This window comes from Primulina tabacum, chromosome 16 (assembly GCF_025594145.1).
Source record: "Primulina tabacum isolate GXHZ01 chromosome 16, ASM2559414v2, whole genome shotgun sequence".
Lineage (NCBI taxonomy): Eukaryota > Viridiplantae > Streptophyta > Magnoliopsida > Lamiales > Gesneriaceae > Primulina > Primulina tabacum.
The window spans coordinates 35,025,372-35,041,450 of NC_134565.1; the positions used below are offsets into that span (position 1 = coordinate 35,025,372).

A 16,079-nucleotide genomic window follows, 5' to 3' on the forward strand; every position below is an offset into this window, starting at 1 on the left:
TAAAGGTTACTTATAATTAAAAAAAGGATATGATTTTATATAATATATCAATAAATTTGTGAGAAACCGTTCATAAAATAATATTTTATATGAAAAGTGATATTTTTTATGGACGATCTAAATAAGATATATATCTCACAAAATTGACCCGTATGATCGTCTCACGCTAATTTTTTGCATATAAAAGATCAAGGATCATTGTAATCTTTTACATTATCTATCTATTGGTTGGCTTCTTTGGCTTCTTTTTGAGTCGGGGCACCTATACTAGTCCATTTCAACACTTGTGAGAAGGTTGAGCGTTTCAAGCAAATATCATCTTAGTCACATATGATTTGTACAATATTATATGTATCATCAGATACTGTTTTGATATAAGAATGAAATTCAGGAGGTATGATTATTCTGAACTTGTGTCTGAAATTGTCAAACTTCAAACATTTAGTTCAATCAATTACTTAATGTTATACATTATCTCGTTCAAAATGAATTGGTACAAAATTAATTCGAAAAGATGTGACGCATTTAATATACAACAAATCATTTAACCTTAAATCACCATGTAAAACAAAACCCCGAAAAATAAAAATATTTTCGACACGTTTTGGGCTTCAACGGGGCTTGAAATGTCTGGGCTACTTAAGGCTTACGACCTGGGCTGCAGTCGGGCTTGAAATGTCTGGGCTACTTCAGTCTATAAGCCCAACTCATTCACCTGTTCTCTCTTTCCGAAGCTCACTTGGGAAGAATTCGTTTACAGGGGGGGGAAAACATCGACGATGCTGAGGTCGAAGAGACTGCTGTGTTCATCACCGGTAAAATTTTATGCTAGAAACTGTATCAAAGAAGAAAGTAAGCTATTCCCAGTTCTCCCTTTACAGAATACATCTCAATGGAGCTCCTGCCGGTCCCTCGACATTTATCAGGTCAGTTGAAACCATACAGATTCGCCTTCAAGATTTGGTTTTGTCCCATGAATTCAAATCACGATTACAGGGATTGGTTTTGAATCCGTTTCGAGTGATTTTATTGATGGAATTATATTGATGTTGTTTAAGGAGTATCCACTTTTGGTTATTTGGACCACAGATTGGAAGTAAGGAGGCAATTGAGAAAGAACGTGCTCGGCTGTGAGTAATTTGAAAATTCATGTGTGATGAAGCTGCATTTGGTTAAGTGTGAACGATTTTATTTGTAATTTAGGACAGTAAAGATGAGATGAATAGAGGGTACTTTGCGGACATGCCTGAGATGAAGCCGGCACACAAATAGAAGGGCAATTTTGTCAATTCATCAAAAAATTATTAATTATCACATTCTTATCCATCATACCAAACATAATATTATTTTATTCTTAGATATTATATTTCTACTTCAATCATTCTTTTTATCATTTCTCTCTTAATCATTTCATTATCTTATCATCCAAACCAAACGCAGCCTTAATCTTTTGATACTTTTGATTGTCAAAGAATCAAATGTTAAAGCGAAGAAAAATATTTTTGCACTAAATTTGTAATTTAACTCTCTCGTTTGTTTAATGAATGTTGCTTGATTTTTCGCCTATCTTCTTTCGGAAAACAACAGGAAAACTTTGGTTATTAATCTGGTGCTTTATCATGCTATGTGAGGCTGTGCCATGCATAAAATCATTGCTTTGAACCATCTCTGTCTGGCAGAAGCTTATAGTCTCTGTTTGGGTTTTTAATTGGTAACTATCCACTTGAAAACCGATTAGCACTATGTTTTTATCAACCATCAACGATCAATCAACTTAATCTGCTTTAAGAATTATATTTCTGTCACTGTCACTATATTGTTCCCAAAAATATAGACCCACAATCATATGTTTTTAATAATGAAAGATCCATCATACATCAAAAACCATACAAACCAGTGTCTAAAATCAAAATATCTCATCAACTTCCAAAAATTCTTTTTTAAGTATGCTCATAAAAAAGAATTTGTTAAAGTAGTTTCAAAAGTTCGAAGTAATAGAACGTCCAAACACCTTAATAATTCATTCTGAGGTGCCCAGCATTGCCTACTACACTTTTTTGCCGTTTTCTAAGTTACCTGTTTCCTCAATCTTTACATGAAAATGGAAATGTGATGCATGGTGTGAAGTTATTTGTCTTCAATAGTCTTGCACAAGGGATAGATGTACTGTGTGATGATCATGTTTACTGTTTTATTATTTTGCTGTAAATATTGAATGGCATGGTCGTATCTCTCACCCCATGAAATCTCTCATGTTTGGCAGTATGACACTTTGGTACCAATAACCCGTAATTTTTTTTTCTAGCCAAATGTCATCTGAGGAGTGATTCCTATCTTTTTATGATTATAACTTCTCTGTTGCAGATCTCCTTTATAGATTCATGGCTATTGAGTCGTAATGCTATCAAGAAACTACTTCTGAAAATCATGAGGAAGCCAAAACCTGGAGGAACGAAAGACCTTTTGCAAAGGCAGATAGTTTATTCATTTGGTGATCACTATTACTTCAGAAAAGAGCTTAGAATATTAAACCTTCTTACTGGGTACGTGGAATTTTACTTGTTCTTTCATCATATCTCGTTTTCGAAGCGTTCTCACCTGATTGCATAAATCAAATAATTTTGAAGTATATTTTAGTTATAATTAACTGTGACTGATGCTGTGCAGGTACATATTCTTGATTGACAAAATGGGTAGGATTAGATGGCAAGGTTTTGGTTCAGCAAAACAAGAAGAATTGTTGTCCCTTCTTTCCTGCACATCCCTTCTACTTGACGAAAAATAAGGAACGACGACGCAAATCAAACAATCATAAACCGGTTATGCTCGAGTTGAACGACATAAACGTGTGAACAATTGTTAATTTCTTGTTATATTTCACAATCTCAGCGTTGATTTTTTCTTTTGCTGAGACTTTTAAATAAATAAATGTTAATGCCTTGTCGAGAGAAATTTACACCAAGTGGTTTCAATCTTGATCGTGTTTACTATTTCCTTTTATTGTTATTTTTGCTGTGGCGGGAGGACTTGTGAGGAGCGGAAGCCGCAGGATTTAGTTAATTAGCTGATAAAATTTGGAAAAATGATGCTCTTCTCTTGAGATCGTATTAGATTTGAGCCATTTTTTCATGTGATTGAACAGAAAAAAAAAAGCATTTTTATCTACTTTTAAGTTTCAACCGTAAGCCATAAGAATATAGTGGAAACATTAATACTACCGTATATTAATAGTCAAAATATAAAAATAAAATTTCCAACAATAGCATAAATAAAGCTCCAGAATGTATACTATTCTCATCAGACAATTTTACAACCACCTGTTGCTTGCAAAATTTCCTTCCGGCATCCACCTGCGACACAATCAAGTTCTTGATTCTTTTTCCTTGTGGGCAAACACTACTTCTCTTTGTTGCTCATGCTGAGTTTGTCGACCCAATATGTGAGTTGAATAGACACACATTCTGAGCCAGTGGAACCATAAGAACTGAAATTTTTTATTGCATTTTCGACACCGAGAAAATTGTAGACATCCTCATCAAATGATGGGCTTATGCTTCTTAGCTCATCGAGACTCATGTCCGAAAGCTGGCAATTTCTCGAAACACACCAGGCGACGGACCTTCCAACTATATCATGAGAAGTTCGGAAAGGTATTCCCTGCTTGGTTGATATTATTGTTAAAATGGATTTCAAATATCAGGCTTACTGAAGGTACCAAAAATTCATCCGGTGCACGACCTCCTATAAAGTAAATGTTAGATCACAACAATAAAATAGACGAGGAGATGAGCAAGTTTTGGTCATTTTGATCAACAAATCATTAGTAGCATTCCTATCCACCAGATGTTTTCAAGTTTTCAGATTGCTGAAATCATAGAATACGTTAGTTTCCAGCTCCAAAATATAGCTTTTTCCTTGTATCCTCGACCAATGTGACAATTTCATCAATGTTGGATATTAATGACGTTTGACGATATTCAGCAAGGATCAAATCAAATGATGTGTCACGTACCTTTTTGACAAGGTAGTCTGCAAGTGTTGTGGCATCAAGATGACCAGCAGGTAAAGCTTTCCGAATTCTCTCATGATTAAAGGTGATGTTCTGCGCAAACTCTGCCGACACTTCAAGCATTCCCACTATGGCTTTGACACTGTCAAATACAGGTTCTTTGTCTTCCTGGTTTAAAGAATAAACATTCAGGCTGTCTCTAAAATTACAGGATCGGCATAGTTAAAAGTTCAACTTTATGATTTGATTTTTTTCCAATTCATGAACTTCCTCAAGAAAAAGTGTATATACAGAATTGTTTTGAGAATGTCTTATATTTAATAATTAGTTTTGAGAGGGTGGGTCGTTCTCCAAAAAAAATTCCTCACAGGAATTATAATAAAAATAAAAATAAATTGAAATAGCACGTCAGACTTCTAATCACCAGTAATGAAGCGGTACTAGAAACCATATGAAATTTATTTTTAAAAAAAAAACATATGATGATGGAAAAATGACATTAAAGAAACCAACGACATGAGAAACAGTTAACATTGATGTGCAAGAGAGAGATTGTAATTCGAAAGAGGTGACAAGCTGAGATTCGAGAAAGCAGTCGAGCTGGACGAGTAATACTTCATTTTGGGTAATTGAGTTGTTAGATTTCTAACCTGTAAATCCCGGTTGTATGCATGAGGAAGACCCTTGCACAACACAAGAAGTGAAACCAGGTCTCCTATAACTCTGGCAGATTTTCCTCGGACGAGTTCCATTGGGTCAGGGTTCTTCTTCTGAGGCATTATACTACTTCCAGTTGAAACTGAGTCACTAGGAGTAAGAAAACCAAATTCTTCTGATGCCCACAATACCCATTCTTCACCAAGCCGAGACAGATGGGTGGCTGTGATAGAATTGGCAGAAAGGAACTCCATAACAAAATCTCGATCTGAAACTGCATCGATGCTATTTAATATGAAAATGTCACCAATAATTTTGGAAACCCAAATACTTAAGGGGGTCATACAAGGACATAAATGGAACTCCAAAAACAAAATGTTAAAACTTAAATTGCATCAATGGAAATAATCACAAACAAAAAGTTTGGGCTCGCTAGGATAAGAAAAGGTACAAATTGGAATCCACTACATACTAACCATGGATCAAATTGGCCAATGCAAGTGAGTAAATGATTAGTTGGCTCACAGACTTTCCGTAAATTGTACTGATTTGAAATAGAGCCAAAAGAAGTAAAAGAACCGGAGAAGGGTATTCACTACATTGGAACAACTGCCTGAGGGCAATTCTTTTCGCTCCATGAGTTTGGCTTTGGATCATTTTACCTTTGAACTATAGATGTACCAATGAAGATAGATTATCTATTGTTCACCAATTAAGAAAGTTTAGCCAAGTTGACTAACCATAGCTCAACAAACAAATCACAAGTATATTTAAAATGACTTTCAAAAGGGATGAAGGGAATATTACATCATAACTAATACATACAATTTTTTTTCACAAATTATGACTGATATGTTGTTCACATGAGAAAATTGAGCTCTTGATCATAGCTCACGAGAAATTCTGGAAAATATTTTTGACCCAATCAATGAAAACAAAAAGTTTACACCCCAAACAATCAGGGAGAAGTAGATTCTATAGCATCTCTCAAACTGGTAACATTAGCCGAAGAATTTTTAACTTATTACTTATTTTATAAAGCCAATATTTTGTGTAATTGCACATGGCAGCTTTAGAAGGCCATTTCAGTACCAATAAGGCATCTCAATTAGTTTGAACTTTGAACTAAACCTGGCTTCTCAAAACCTAGCAAAGAATGAAATCACAAATATGGAGCATGTACAGGCACTCAAGACATCCTGTACAGGGACATGACCTGAATGTATATTTAATAAGCACCCATGAGATATGGCCCATACCTGTTTCTCAAGGGGGCAATGAAACCCAGAGCCTCAGAAGTCATAAATCTATCAATGGGCAAGCCAGTACCAGCTAATGCACATGCACCCAGGGGACAGAAATTCATTCTCTCTCGACAATCCAGCAAACGGCCTGCGTCTCGTTCAAGCTGCAACATAATTGTTTCACAAATGATTAGCATCATGTCAGTTGAGCATGAGATTAGAGCATATATTACAGATAAATATATCTACTATCCTCTCAGCCACAAAAAAACTACATACTTATGAAATAAAGAGGCAAACTTATGGAAATATGCATAGAGCACAAAGGTAGGAAATATCCAGGAATGCGAGAACAAAAGGAAAATGGAATCAAACACCCGAGGCATGAAAACTTGGCTAGTTTACAAAAGAATTTCATTTGTCCCACAATCTATTAATTAAAACCAATATTCCCAGGCGACATATACATACTCATAAACAGTCAAAATTGAATTCTAACTAAAAAATTGTTCTGGGGTAAGAACAAAATTAAAAAAGGCCAACATGTACAAGTTAAAAATAAAAGTTAACGTCGAAGTGAAATAAAAAATAATGAAAATAGAAAGGAAGTTTTTCAGGAACAATGATGTTTGAAATGATAGAATGGCCGAGTTCTCCACAAATGAAGCAACTAACCTGCTCGACATATGCTAGAAGAAGATGTTGCAGTAAAACAGGTTGTGCCCGTTGCAAATGAGTATAACCAGGAACTATCAATCCCTCGTTTTTCAGAGCTAGCTTCACCAGCGCAACCTGGAGATTTTAAAGAAATGTATCCGAGAAAGAGGAGTGAAAATTGATTACACTGTAGGCATGCCAGATTAATAAAAACTAAACAAACATTGACAGGTGATCCCTGATGAGTAATCACATGCTACAACTGTTTAAATGATACGCCAAAATTGACAACTGGTCTTTAGAAAAAACTGCAACAACAATGTCAACTAAAACTTCCGTCAGGAAAAGTAAGCTGTACTAAATACTGGTGTAGCACAAATCATTTAGGTGAATAACAGATTTGATTCTAAATGGCGTGCCTTAATAAGACAGTTTTAGTTTGAATTCTCAACAGAGCACTATCAATGGGAATCTCATTAAAGTCGATGCAGTTGTGATATAGTAAAATGAGCCAAAAAGTCACCCAACCTGGAGGCGCTTAACACGCATAACAACATTATCAATCGCATCACGACACCAGAGGCGAAAGTCAGTGCAAACTTGATCATTTCTACTGCGAGCAGTGTGAAGCTTCTTTGCAGGTTCGCCAACCAAATCAGTAAGCGCTGCTTCGATGTTCATGTGGACATCCTCTCTGTCCGTCCTCCACACAAACTCTCCTCTCTCAATCTGTCCCTCAATCTCAACAAGACCTTTCAAAATGCAGTTCTTGTCGTCTTCCGTAATTAATCCCTGCAATGACATCATACAATAAGACAACCAAAGCAACATTTGTACAAAATAATCGTGTTACAGTAAAACAAAAAAAAAACGAACAGATCGATTTTGAAGTGGTACTCGACAGGAAGCAACCGTAATACATTCATTTGCAGGTAATGAAGATGAAAAAGAACCTGACGAGCAAGCATTGACGCGTGAGCGCGGCTGCCCATAATGTCATGCTTGTAAAGGTCTTTATCGAAGGAGATCGACTCCGTGAATTTCTCTACAGCGTCGGTGACGCTGCCCTCAAATCGTCCTCCCCAGAGCTTGACTTCCTTGGAATCCATCTTCACGGCGGCGACTGGCGAGAAGGAACGGCGGTGGATTGAATAGATAGGTAAATTAGGGCTTCCAGTAATGGGGGTAGGGAGGAGCTGGGGTTTGGAGAAGGATGGGAACAGGTGCAGAGTGTCTGAGAACAGCCTTGACTCCATTTCAAAGGCCAAATACAAATTTCTGAGTGCTGTTAAGGTTTGCAAAACAAAATCGATACCATCTGTTCAAATTCTAAGTAAATCTAAACCATTGACTTTTATATTATTAGGCTTATCTATATATTTGCTCGCATGTATTTCAACCTAGTCATGGACTCTCATATAAATGAATCACATTGTTTACGAGTATGGGTGGGTACGGTACGGTATACCGTACTGACCTAGAGTACCGTAGTTAGGGTTGTTCAATAAAATGGATTTAGATAGATATAACCCGTTTATTCTACGAGTCAAACGATATAAGTTTATGATTAAAAATGTCTTTTTTTTTCCAAATAAGTATTATTTATTTTTGAGTTTGTACAATTTTTTTTATCTAATTTCTAAAAAATTGCCTTCAATTACCGAACTTACTCAGCAGACAGCTAAGTTCGGTAGGCCGTGCTGTCCAGCTCCTCGTTCATCTGTCTAAATTCACATTGCACACACAACCACACAAGAATACACCCACAAATTTGTGAAATATATGGTATAAACACACACACACATATGTATCTATGTATATACATGCGCACTAACTTTTTTTGCTTTTGAAGAATGCCAACATATGGTATATACACACAGAGGCACACCCACGTATATATACGCTAGCTCACACTCCTGTTTTCTTACAGCATTTTCACTAAATATATATTTGTATAAATGGATTTACAGCCGTTGTATTGATTTGACCAAGGGAATAAAGAGAGGGGTTTACAGGATATGCCGGCGGAAAGGATTTTTGTGGCGGTGGCTGTGTCCATTTTGGTGGCGGTAACGGCGGTTGCTGGTGAATGGAATAGCGTGAAGTTGACCCTGGAGAGGGCGAGCCACATAGGGATTGAGCTGGGTCAACTCAGAGACAGTGATCGAATCAGACATGGCAGATTCTTGCAGCAACAATCTCTAGTTGTCGTTGATTTTCATGTTGGAGGAACCTACGATCCTTTTCTTGTTGGGTATGTACCTAGATTCTCATTTTTTTTCTTTCTTTTGAAGACGTGTGTACGAGTATTTGCAGGGATAGTTGGTCAAACTTTGTAATTGTGCATAAGAGCTTAAAAAAAAGAAAAAGAAAAAAGATTTGCTTAAATTCTGTTTTCGTTGATGTTTGCATTGTTCATGGATTTATGGGTTTTAATCCTTGTTCTTTTAAAATTTAAGGTTTTATCTTTTCTTCATTTCTGTATAAGATGATATAGTATAGTGTATTTGAGGTTAATGATTTAGTGAATGATAATGTTCAAAAAAAATTTGATTTTTGTGCCAACTTTATTCTGATTTGAAATGATTCATACATTTCTTGAAGTAGCCCTATCAGATTCTTGTCTGTTAATATTAATCTTCAATATTGGGATGGTGAATCTTTCTTTTTTGTAGGTTATACTTTACTAAAGTTAAGTTGGGGAATCCTCCTAAAGAATTCTATGTGCAGATAGATACTGGGAGTGATGTGTTATGGGTCAGTTGCAAGCCCTGTACTGGTTGCCCCACATCGAGTGGACTCCCGGTAAAGATTCTCCTTTGCTTTGAAATTCTTTATCAATTTAGTTTTTCTTGAACTTTACTATGTTTGTTTGTGTTACTGTGGAAGCATAGTCTGGAGGATGTAATTTCACTGATATTAAGTGCCCATCAACAGATTCAGCTCGAGTTTTTCGATCCTTCCAGCTCATCAACCGCGAAGCCGATCTCATGCTCGGACCAAAGGTGTACTTTGGGAGAACAATCTTCTGATTCTTTGTGTTTGGATCAGAATCGCTGCGGATACAAGTTTCAGTACGGTGATGGTAGTGGGACGTCGGGATATTTTATACAAGATTCTATGTATTTAGACACGGTGGTCGGGAATTCTTTGACTTCAAATGCTTCAGCGCTTGTTGTTTTTGGGTGAGATCTTGTTGATAGACGCTATTATATTCTGTTCGGAACATCAAACAAAACTGTTGAAAGGTAAAACAAACAAACGGAGACGCACATATTTAAGTGGAAAACCATTATAAAATCAGAAGAAAAACTGCTGCCAAATGGAGAATCCTATTTTATTCTAATAAAAGACTGATACTATTACAAGAGATGCCTTACGTATATAGCATAGTATAATTACATGGATATTACCAAAATTGTGCATGACATAGTATAATTACGTCAATTTCACCAATATTACCAAAAGCAGTTGGACCCGTGGGGTTGTTTCAGATCACACAGTCCCTGCATAGTTTTATATTTTGGTTGACTAAGTTGCATTGATTTTTTTTGTTTTTTGAACAGGTGTAGCACATCACAGACTGGGGATCTAACGAAGCCTGATAGGGCAGTCGATGGAATATTTGGATTTGGAAGGAATGGTTTATCTATAGTTTCACAACTTTCTTCAAAGGGAGTTACCCCAAATTCATTTTCCCATTGCTTGAAAGGAGGAAATGGTGGGGGCGGTATATTGGTGCTCGGTCAGATCGTGGACCCTAATCTTGTTTACACTCCTCTTGTTCCGTCACAGTTAGTATATTATTCCTACTTTAACTGTTAAATTTTAAATGTTGAGAATGTGGTGAGAAGAAACAGCAAAATGCACCGGATTTACGAGTTCATTTTGACAAGGTCTACCAGAAAAATCCATATAGAAATAAACATTTAGACAAACATGTTAGAGGAAGCCATTCAGTAAATCTCAAAAAAGTTATATGTAATGTGATGTATGATCCCAGGATTTTATATTTGATTTCTCACAAAAGCTTGTCGACTCTTCTTTTTGGGAAGGGAGTATTAGGGAAATCCCAAGGATTGCAAATTTCTCCAAACCCCTAGGAAAAACATGAAAAAGGCTTGAACAGTGGATCCCACCATCACCTGAGAATGAAAGGAGTGATCTCATAGTTCTACTCGTTGTCATTCATGGAGAATGATGTGATTGATCAGTTTTCTTCATTCATATTGTTAGATTTGATGAACATCAGATTATTAGGATTCATATTTGACACCATAAATCCTTTATTCCATGGTCGACGCCTTCAAATGTAGTCAGTTTAAGTTCCGACAGAAAATAGATCTCTACGTTAAAGGGGTGATTTAAAGTGAATTGAGCATAAAAATTCTGATAAATGTTCACTAATGCATTATGTCATCGATTTTTCATCAATTTATTAAGTTAAATGTGCCACCTTCTCGCTGCATTTTGAAGTACTGTTTCCATGTTAAAATTCTCAGGCCACATTACAACATAAATCTACAAAGCATTGCTGTAAATGGGCAGACATTATCCATTAATCCGTCCGTATTTGCAACATCCGAAAACCGAGGAACCATAGTCGACTCAGGAACAACATTGAGCTACCTTGCACAAGAGGCATATGATCCTTTTATTGCCGCTGTATGTTATTTCTGTTTGTTTATGAAATGAATACTACTAGGTATTCACATATCATGAACATTGAATTTGTCATTTTCAAGAATGTTTATGTAATAATTTACATCACATGATACTCAGAATACAGCATCTCTTATCTTTTACAGATTACGCAACATGTTTCACAGTCTGTTCGTCCTATTCTTTCAAAGGGAAACCAGTGCTATTTAGCTGTCTCCAGGTTTTTCTTTCAACCTCGTCGTCACATATCTTTTGTGTTAGTTGCCATTGCTTATTCTTGTATATACATTCCTTTCTATAGTGTCTCGGAAATCTTCCCTACAGTTAGTTTTAACTTTGCTGGTGGTGCATCAATGATACTAAACCCTCCAGACTACCTTTTGAAGCAGGATTCTATCGTAAGTCTACAAATCGTATCATTTGGAACTCCTGGAATTTTGACATATCTCAACCATGTTTGGGGCTGTGCGAATATTAGTTGTCCTTACAGAGTTTAGACTTACTCAAGTAAGATTTTGGCGATATAACTAAAGATAAAATCACTTATATGAATCTTGAAATCTTGAGTTACTGTAAGCTTATCAAGCATTTTGCGTTTTTGAAATTACACCCTTTCTTTAATGTAAGAGAAGATATGTCAGGAAACAAAATGTAACATCGAATGTGTCGTGTTTGTCTGTGTAGGCTGGTGCAGCCATGTGGTGCATTGGCATTCAGAAGTTTCAGGGTCAAGGAATTACAATTTTAGGAGGTATGAAGTGTATATTACACTGTTTCTTTAGCTCTCATATGTTACTACTTACTAGTTAGGTGTTACGACTTATTGTGCTCATAAATTTTAAGTCGGAAAAAATCTGGTGTATTTGGATTTTTTTTTTTGGTAGTCTCGAGCACCAATGAAAATATGATATTACCTGGTTTTCGAGGGAATGTGTGGAAGAAAGAAAGAAGTAAAAAAATCTGTTTTATTTCATCATTTTGAGAAATATCTCAACCCTCCTTTTTCGAGTCTCACAATCGATTTTGACTGGCTTGGAACTTAAACTTGTTTGTCCACAATATTATTAAATCTCATTCGAGCGTGTTCAGTGATGTTTGTTTTCTGGTACAATTCTGCATGAGTTCTTAGTTCAACTAAATCTTGACTCACATGTTCCTGGTCTTTAAGAGACCCTCCTATCTTAGGATTGAGATATATATGTGAATATTTATAATCCTTGTTTTTCTCTCATTTTCTCAGCTATTCATTGAAATGAGAACTAATACAGATTTGTATCAATGGCAGATCTTGTCCTAAAAGATAAGGTCGTTGTATATGATTTAGCCAGTCAGAGGATCGGATGGGCTAATCATGACTGTAAGTTTCATGACACCATATTTCTAAATCTCAAACTTCGATCAATCGCCATAATCTGCGAACCTAACTGCATCGTATCTTGTAATAGGTTTGTCGTCTGTAAACGTATCCACCAGTAGTACGGATAAAACCGAATTTGTCAATGCGGGACAACTTGGTGAAGCTAATTCAGCACATTTTGAGGATCCTTACAAGCATATAATAATAAGTGTGATTATAGTTTTATTGTTATATGTATCATTCTTTAGTGTTTTACCATTTTTGTAACTTGTTTCTTTGTAATTACTTTTAGTTTGCAGTCTTAATTCATTTCAGAGACAGGAAATGTGTATTTTGTATGCCTCAAATGCAACCGTGTTCCACTTAGATTATTGGTTGTTTTTTTTTTAGCAGAATGGTCACGTTACTTGATTAACCTTGACCATCTACGTTCCAAACCAATCATTATAGTTTTATTGTTATATGTATCATTCTTTAGTGTTTTACCATTTTTGTAACTTGTTTCTTTGTAATTACTTTTAGTTTGCGGTCTTAATTCATTTCAGAGACAGGAAATGTGTATTTTGTATGCCTCAAATGCAACTGTGTTCCACTTAGATTATTGGTTGTTTTTTTTAGCAGAATGGTCACTTTACTTGATTATCCTTGACCATCTCCATTCCAAACCAATCATTATGCCGCAATCTCCCATATATTTAAGTTTTTTTAATAAAACAAAAAACATGTGTAAAAAAATATGGTTCTCGTTGCTTTTCTAGAAAGCTATTCAATAATGAAGGTGTGATTGGAAGAGTTTCTGCTTATTTTAACGTGATTCTTTTACATATTATGAAGAAGTGGATGAGAAACAAAAGTAAAGAGTGTTTGGAAACAAAAGTTTAAATATAATACAAGCTAAAAGTTTGAGTGTTTGAAAAAAATTAATGACAAACATAATTTTGTAAAATAACAATGATATGTTTAACTTATATAACATTTATCTCTTTTAATCATCTATATTTGGGTAAGAACACCCTTTACAACATATTTATATAATTATTATTATATTTCTAATATTTGTATCAAATTAATTTCTCTTGTTATAATTTGAATTCTTGAAAATTTATGTCTTATGGTTAATAAAAATAAAAAAAACAATAAAATTTGTACAAAATATTTTTAAAAAAGAAATACTTGTAATAAAATATTATTTGAATTTTATGAATATCATTCAAAACTCTTAAAAACTCATATCATATATAAATAAAAATTAATATTTTAAAAGATCTCAAACCTTCCTTTAAACAAAGTTGTTGAAAGGTCTTTAAGGTCATTTCCAACAATAAAATCTATTTTGGTACAAATTTTACACTAAAATAGTGTGATTTTTACATCAAATACAACATTTATCTCCAACCCATTTACTTCAGATCTTACACCAAAAAAAATTTCAAAATATTCCTTTTATTTTATATATATTAATTATTATCTTTTATTTAATATATTTTTAATTATGACTAATATTTATATTATATAATTAATATTATATTATTAATAAATTAAAATAATAATATTTAAGTTTATAATTTAATTATATAATATAAATTAATATTGTATTTGTATTTAAATTATGTGTTTCAAGTTGCATTAGTATTTCAATTATGTGTTTCAATTTAGTTATTAATATTGTTATATTAATTTTTTGTATTTGTATTAAATTATATTATTTATACATTATTAAATCAAATTATTCCTTAATTATTAATAATTAACACAAATAAATACATATTTAAAAATCAATAATTATTATTTTAAAATTTTATGTTTAGATATCTCATGATTACATAAATATTTTATTATCATTTAAATAATATTTATATTTAAAAATAAATAATAACTAATTAAAACAAATAAAATTACACAAAAAAAAAAAAAGCAAAGGTGGACGCTGCGCTATTTTGCCCATTGGAGCAAATCTTTGCAACAAATAGTGTTAAAAAACACTATTTTGGTGTAAAGGTTGGAAATGTTCTAAGTAATTCGTATTTATTGACATCACAAAATCAATCAAAAAATTTCAATTATCAAAATTAAAAAAATATTTATAAAAAATTGAGAGCAATTGTGAAATATGAAAAATTTTTAAAGATATAAATGTCAAAATAATTTTAAATCATTAACAAAAACAAAAAAGTATAAAAAAAAACAATGCAATCTTATTTCTGGCTTTTGATTAAAAATTACAGAAGTAAATAACGAGGTTTCACAAATACATACTCAAAAACATTTTCTTTCAACTAGAATCCAAAAAATATTGACTAAAAAAGTTCTCTAAAACTTTCTTTTATACAGTGTTGCTGAAAGGTCCTTATCTAACTATTATCCATGAACAATCACAAAACCAATCCAAAAATTTCAATTATCAAATTTCGAAATAATTTCAGCTATGGCCTGATGGCCGAAAGAAACGAAATGATTTAAAGTAAAAAGAAATAAAGAAATTTTTTGAGACGAAAAAAAAAGGGAGAGAAGGTTATCATGTAATTATAATAAGTCCAATCTAATTAAATCTCAAGTGTAACCCCGGGGAGGAGGTAATGTGGGGCTCTTAGCTCCTAATCGTTATTACAACACAATCTGATTAGGGTTAATTAATTACAGCGGAAAACGGGTTTAAATTTTTTTTACAATGAACCCAAAATATTTCTTTTATAGTTTGAATACTAAAAATAGTATTTTATCTCATATCATAAAACTCGCCCACACATAATCAAAACCAATCATATACAAACAACTCATATCCTCGGGACATGCCCCGGCATATATATATATATATATATATATATATATATATATATATATATATATACTGGGAACAAAACATAAAACCTCAGCTCAAACTGTGACTCCCTCCAGAAGTACCCTCTCCGGCCTCCTGATATCCTGGAGTACCTGCCATTGTCCACACACAAAGACAACAACAGCCCCCCTTGGGGGTGAGCAAAGCTCCGTATGGAACAACCATCATATATACCACAATTATCTAAAACAATGATATATGGTATGCAATGCATGTATGTCGCGGAGGTATCAGGTCAAATGCCCATCCACTGAGCACATGTCAGAATCAAACGAATCGCTATCAAATCAATGCTCGAGCTGGCACACCGGCCTCAAATCCCAGATCTCAATCAATCATCGGGGCCAAAAATGTCTATGTTTTAAGGGTCATGTAATACCAAACATAGCATTGTGCGATGTATGCATCAAACGATGTGTGTTAACAAAACATTTATTTTATACATCGATATTCAAATCACAATGTCATGTATGCCACATAAACTCAACAAATAAGACACATAGACATGTATTCTCATTCCAATCAATCAAATCAATCCAACATATATCATATAATACAAATACCTGTCGTATGTTGCCCGGTCGCAACATACCTCAATTCTTTGTTCCAGTTGATGTAGCTTGAAGATATCAGTATAACAAGCTATCTACATCA

The 16,079-nt window shown here is 34.1% G+C and overlaps 3 protein-coding genes across 6 annotated transcripts; 2 read left to right on the forward strand and 1 right to left on the reverse strand.

Moving 5' to 3' along the window:
* The first annotated feature begins 716 nt into the window (after nt 1-716).
* Nucleotides 717-2,972, forward strand: LOC142528549 (uncharacterized). Its single transcript, XM_075633589.1, has 5 exons — nt 717-926; nt 1,090-1,130; nt 1,209-1,260; nt 2,365-2,543; nt 2,668-2,972. Exons 1-5 carry the CDS (start codon nt 780-782, stop codon nt 2,783-2,785), a joined length of 537 nt encoding a protein of 178 aa, XP_075489704.1. The 5' UTR covers nt 717-779; the 3' UTR covers nt 2,786-2,972.
* Nucleotides 2,973-3,204: 232 nt separating this feature from the next.
* LOC142530137 (argininosuccinate lyase, chloroplastic) lies at nt 3,205-7,917 on the reverse strand. 3 transcript variants are annotated; one of them, XM_075635929.1, is made up of 7 exons: nt 7,521-7,916; nt 7,096-7,359; nt 6,586-6,702; nt 5,926-6,074; nt 4,660-4,951; nt 4,013-4,177; nt 3,205-3,657 (listed from the first exon to the last, which is right to left on the reverse strand). In XM_075635929.1, the coding sequence occupies exons 1-7, from the start codon at nt 7,821-7,823 to the stop codon at nt 3,397-3,399; spliced, it is 1,551 nt and encodes a 516-aa protein (XP_075492044.1). In that variant the 5' UTR covers nt 7,824-7,916; the 3' UTR covers nt 3,205-3,396. The 3 variants fall into 3 exon arrangements, with proteins under 3 accessions (XP_075492044.1, XP_075492046.1, XP_075492045.1); XM_075635931.1 differs by having other exon boundaries at nt 3,416-3,741; nt 7,521-7,917; XM_075635930.1 differs by having other exon boundaries at nt 3,416-3,914; nt 7,521-7,917.
* Nucleotides 7,918-8,251: 334 nt separating this feature from the next.
* LOC142530138 (aspartic proteinase 36-like) lies at nt 8,252-12,994 on the forward strand. Of its 2 annotated transcripts, XM_075635932.1 has the most exons (11): nt 8,252-8,433; nt 8,538-8,821; nt 9,243-9,372; nt 9,505-9,752; nt 10,134-10,361; nt 11,070-11,232; nt 11,376-11,449; nt 11,531-11,627; nt 11,914-11,980; nt 12,515-12,586; nt 12,675-12,994. In XM_075635932.1, exons 2-11 carry the CDS (start codon nt 8,586-8,588, stop codon nt 12,851-12,853), a joined length of 1,494 nt encoding a protein of 497 aa, XP_075492047.1. In that variant the 5' UTR covers nt 8,252-8,433; nt 8,538-8,585; the 3' UTR covers nt 12,854-12,994. The 2 variants fall into 2 exon arrangements, with proteins under 2 accessions (XP_075492047.1, XP_075492048.1); XM_075635933.1 differs by lacking the exons at nt 12,515-12,586; nt 12,675-12,994 and having other exon boundaries at nt 8,252-8,821; nt 11,531-11,736.
* Nucleotides 12,995-16,079: the final 3,085 nt, after the last annotated feature.

Bases quoted from the DNA above. Each gene is read 5' to 3' on its own strand.
- LOC142530137 (XM_075635929.1), bottom strand. From the start codon at position 7,823: ATGGAGTCAAGGCTGTTCTCAGACACTCTGCACCTGTTCCCATCCTTC. The intron at 4,952-5,925 runs GTATGGGCCATA...CATATTAAATAG, and splicing joins ATTGCCCCCTTGAGAAACAG to CATCGATGCAGTTTCAGATC. The intron at 3,658-4,012 runs GTACGTGACACA...TCAACCAAGCAG, and splicing joins CAGACTACCTTGTCAAAAAG to GGAATACCTTTCCGAACTTC.
- LOC142528549 (XM_075633589.1), top strand. From the start codon at position 780: ATGCTGAGGTCGAAGAGACTGCTGTGTTCATCACCGGTAAAATTTTAT. The intron at 1,131-1,208 runs GTGAGTAATTTG...AATTTAGGACAG, and splicing joins GAGAAAGAACGTGCTCGGCT to TAAAGATGAGATGAATAGAG. The intron at 1,261-2,364 runs GCACACAAATAG...TCTCTGTTGCAG, and splicing joins ACATGCCTGAGATGAAGCCG to ATCTCCTTTATAGATTCATG.
- LOC142530138 (XM_075635932.1), top strand. From the start codon at position 8,586: ATGCCGGCGGAAAGGATTTTTGTGGCGGTGGCTGTGTCCATTTTGGTG. The intron at 9,373-9,504 runs GTAAAGATTCTC...GCCCATCAACAG, and splicing joins CCACATCGAGTGGACTCCCG to ATTCAGCTCGAGTTTTTCGA. The intron at 11,981-12,514 runs GTATGAAGTGTA...TATCAATGGCAG, and splicing joins AGGAATTACAATTTTAGGAG to ATCTTGTCCTAAAAGATAAG.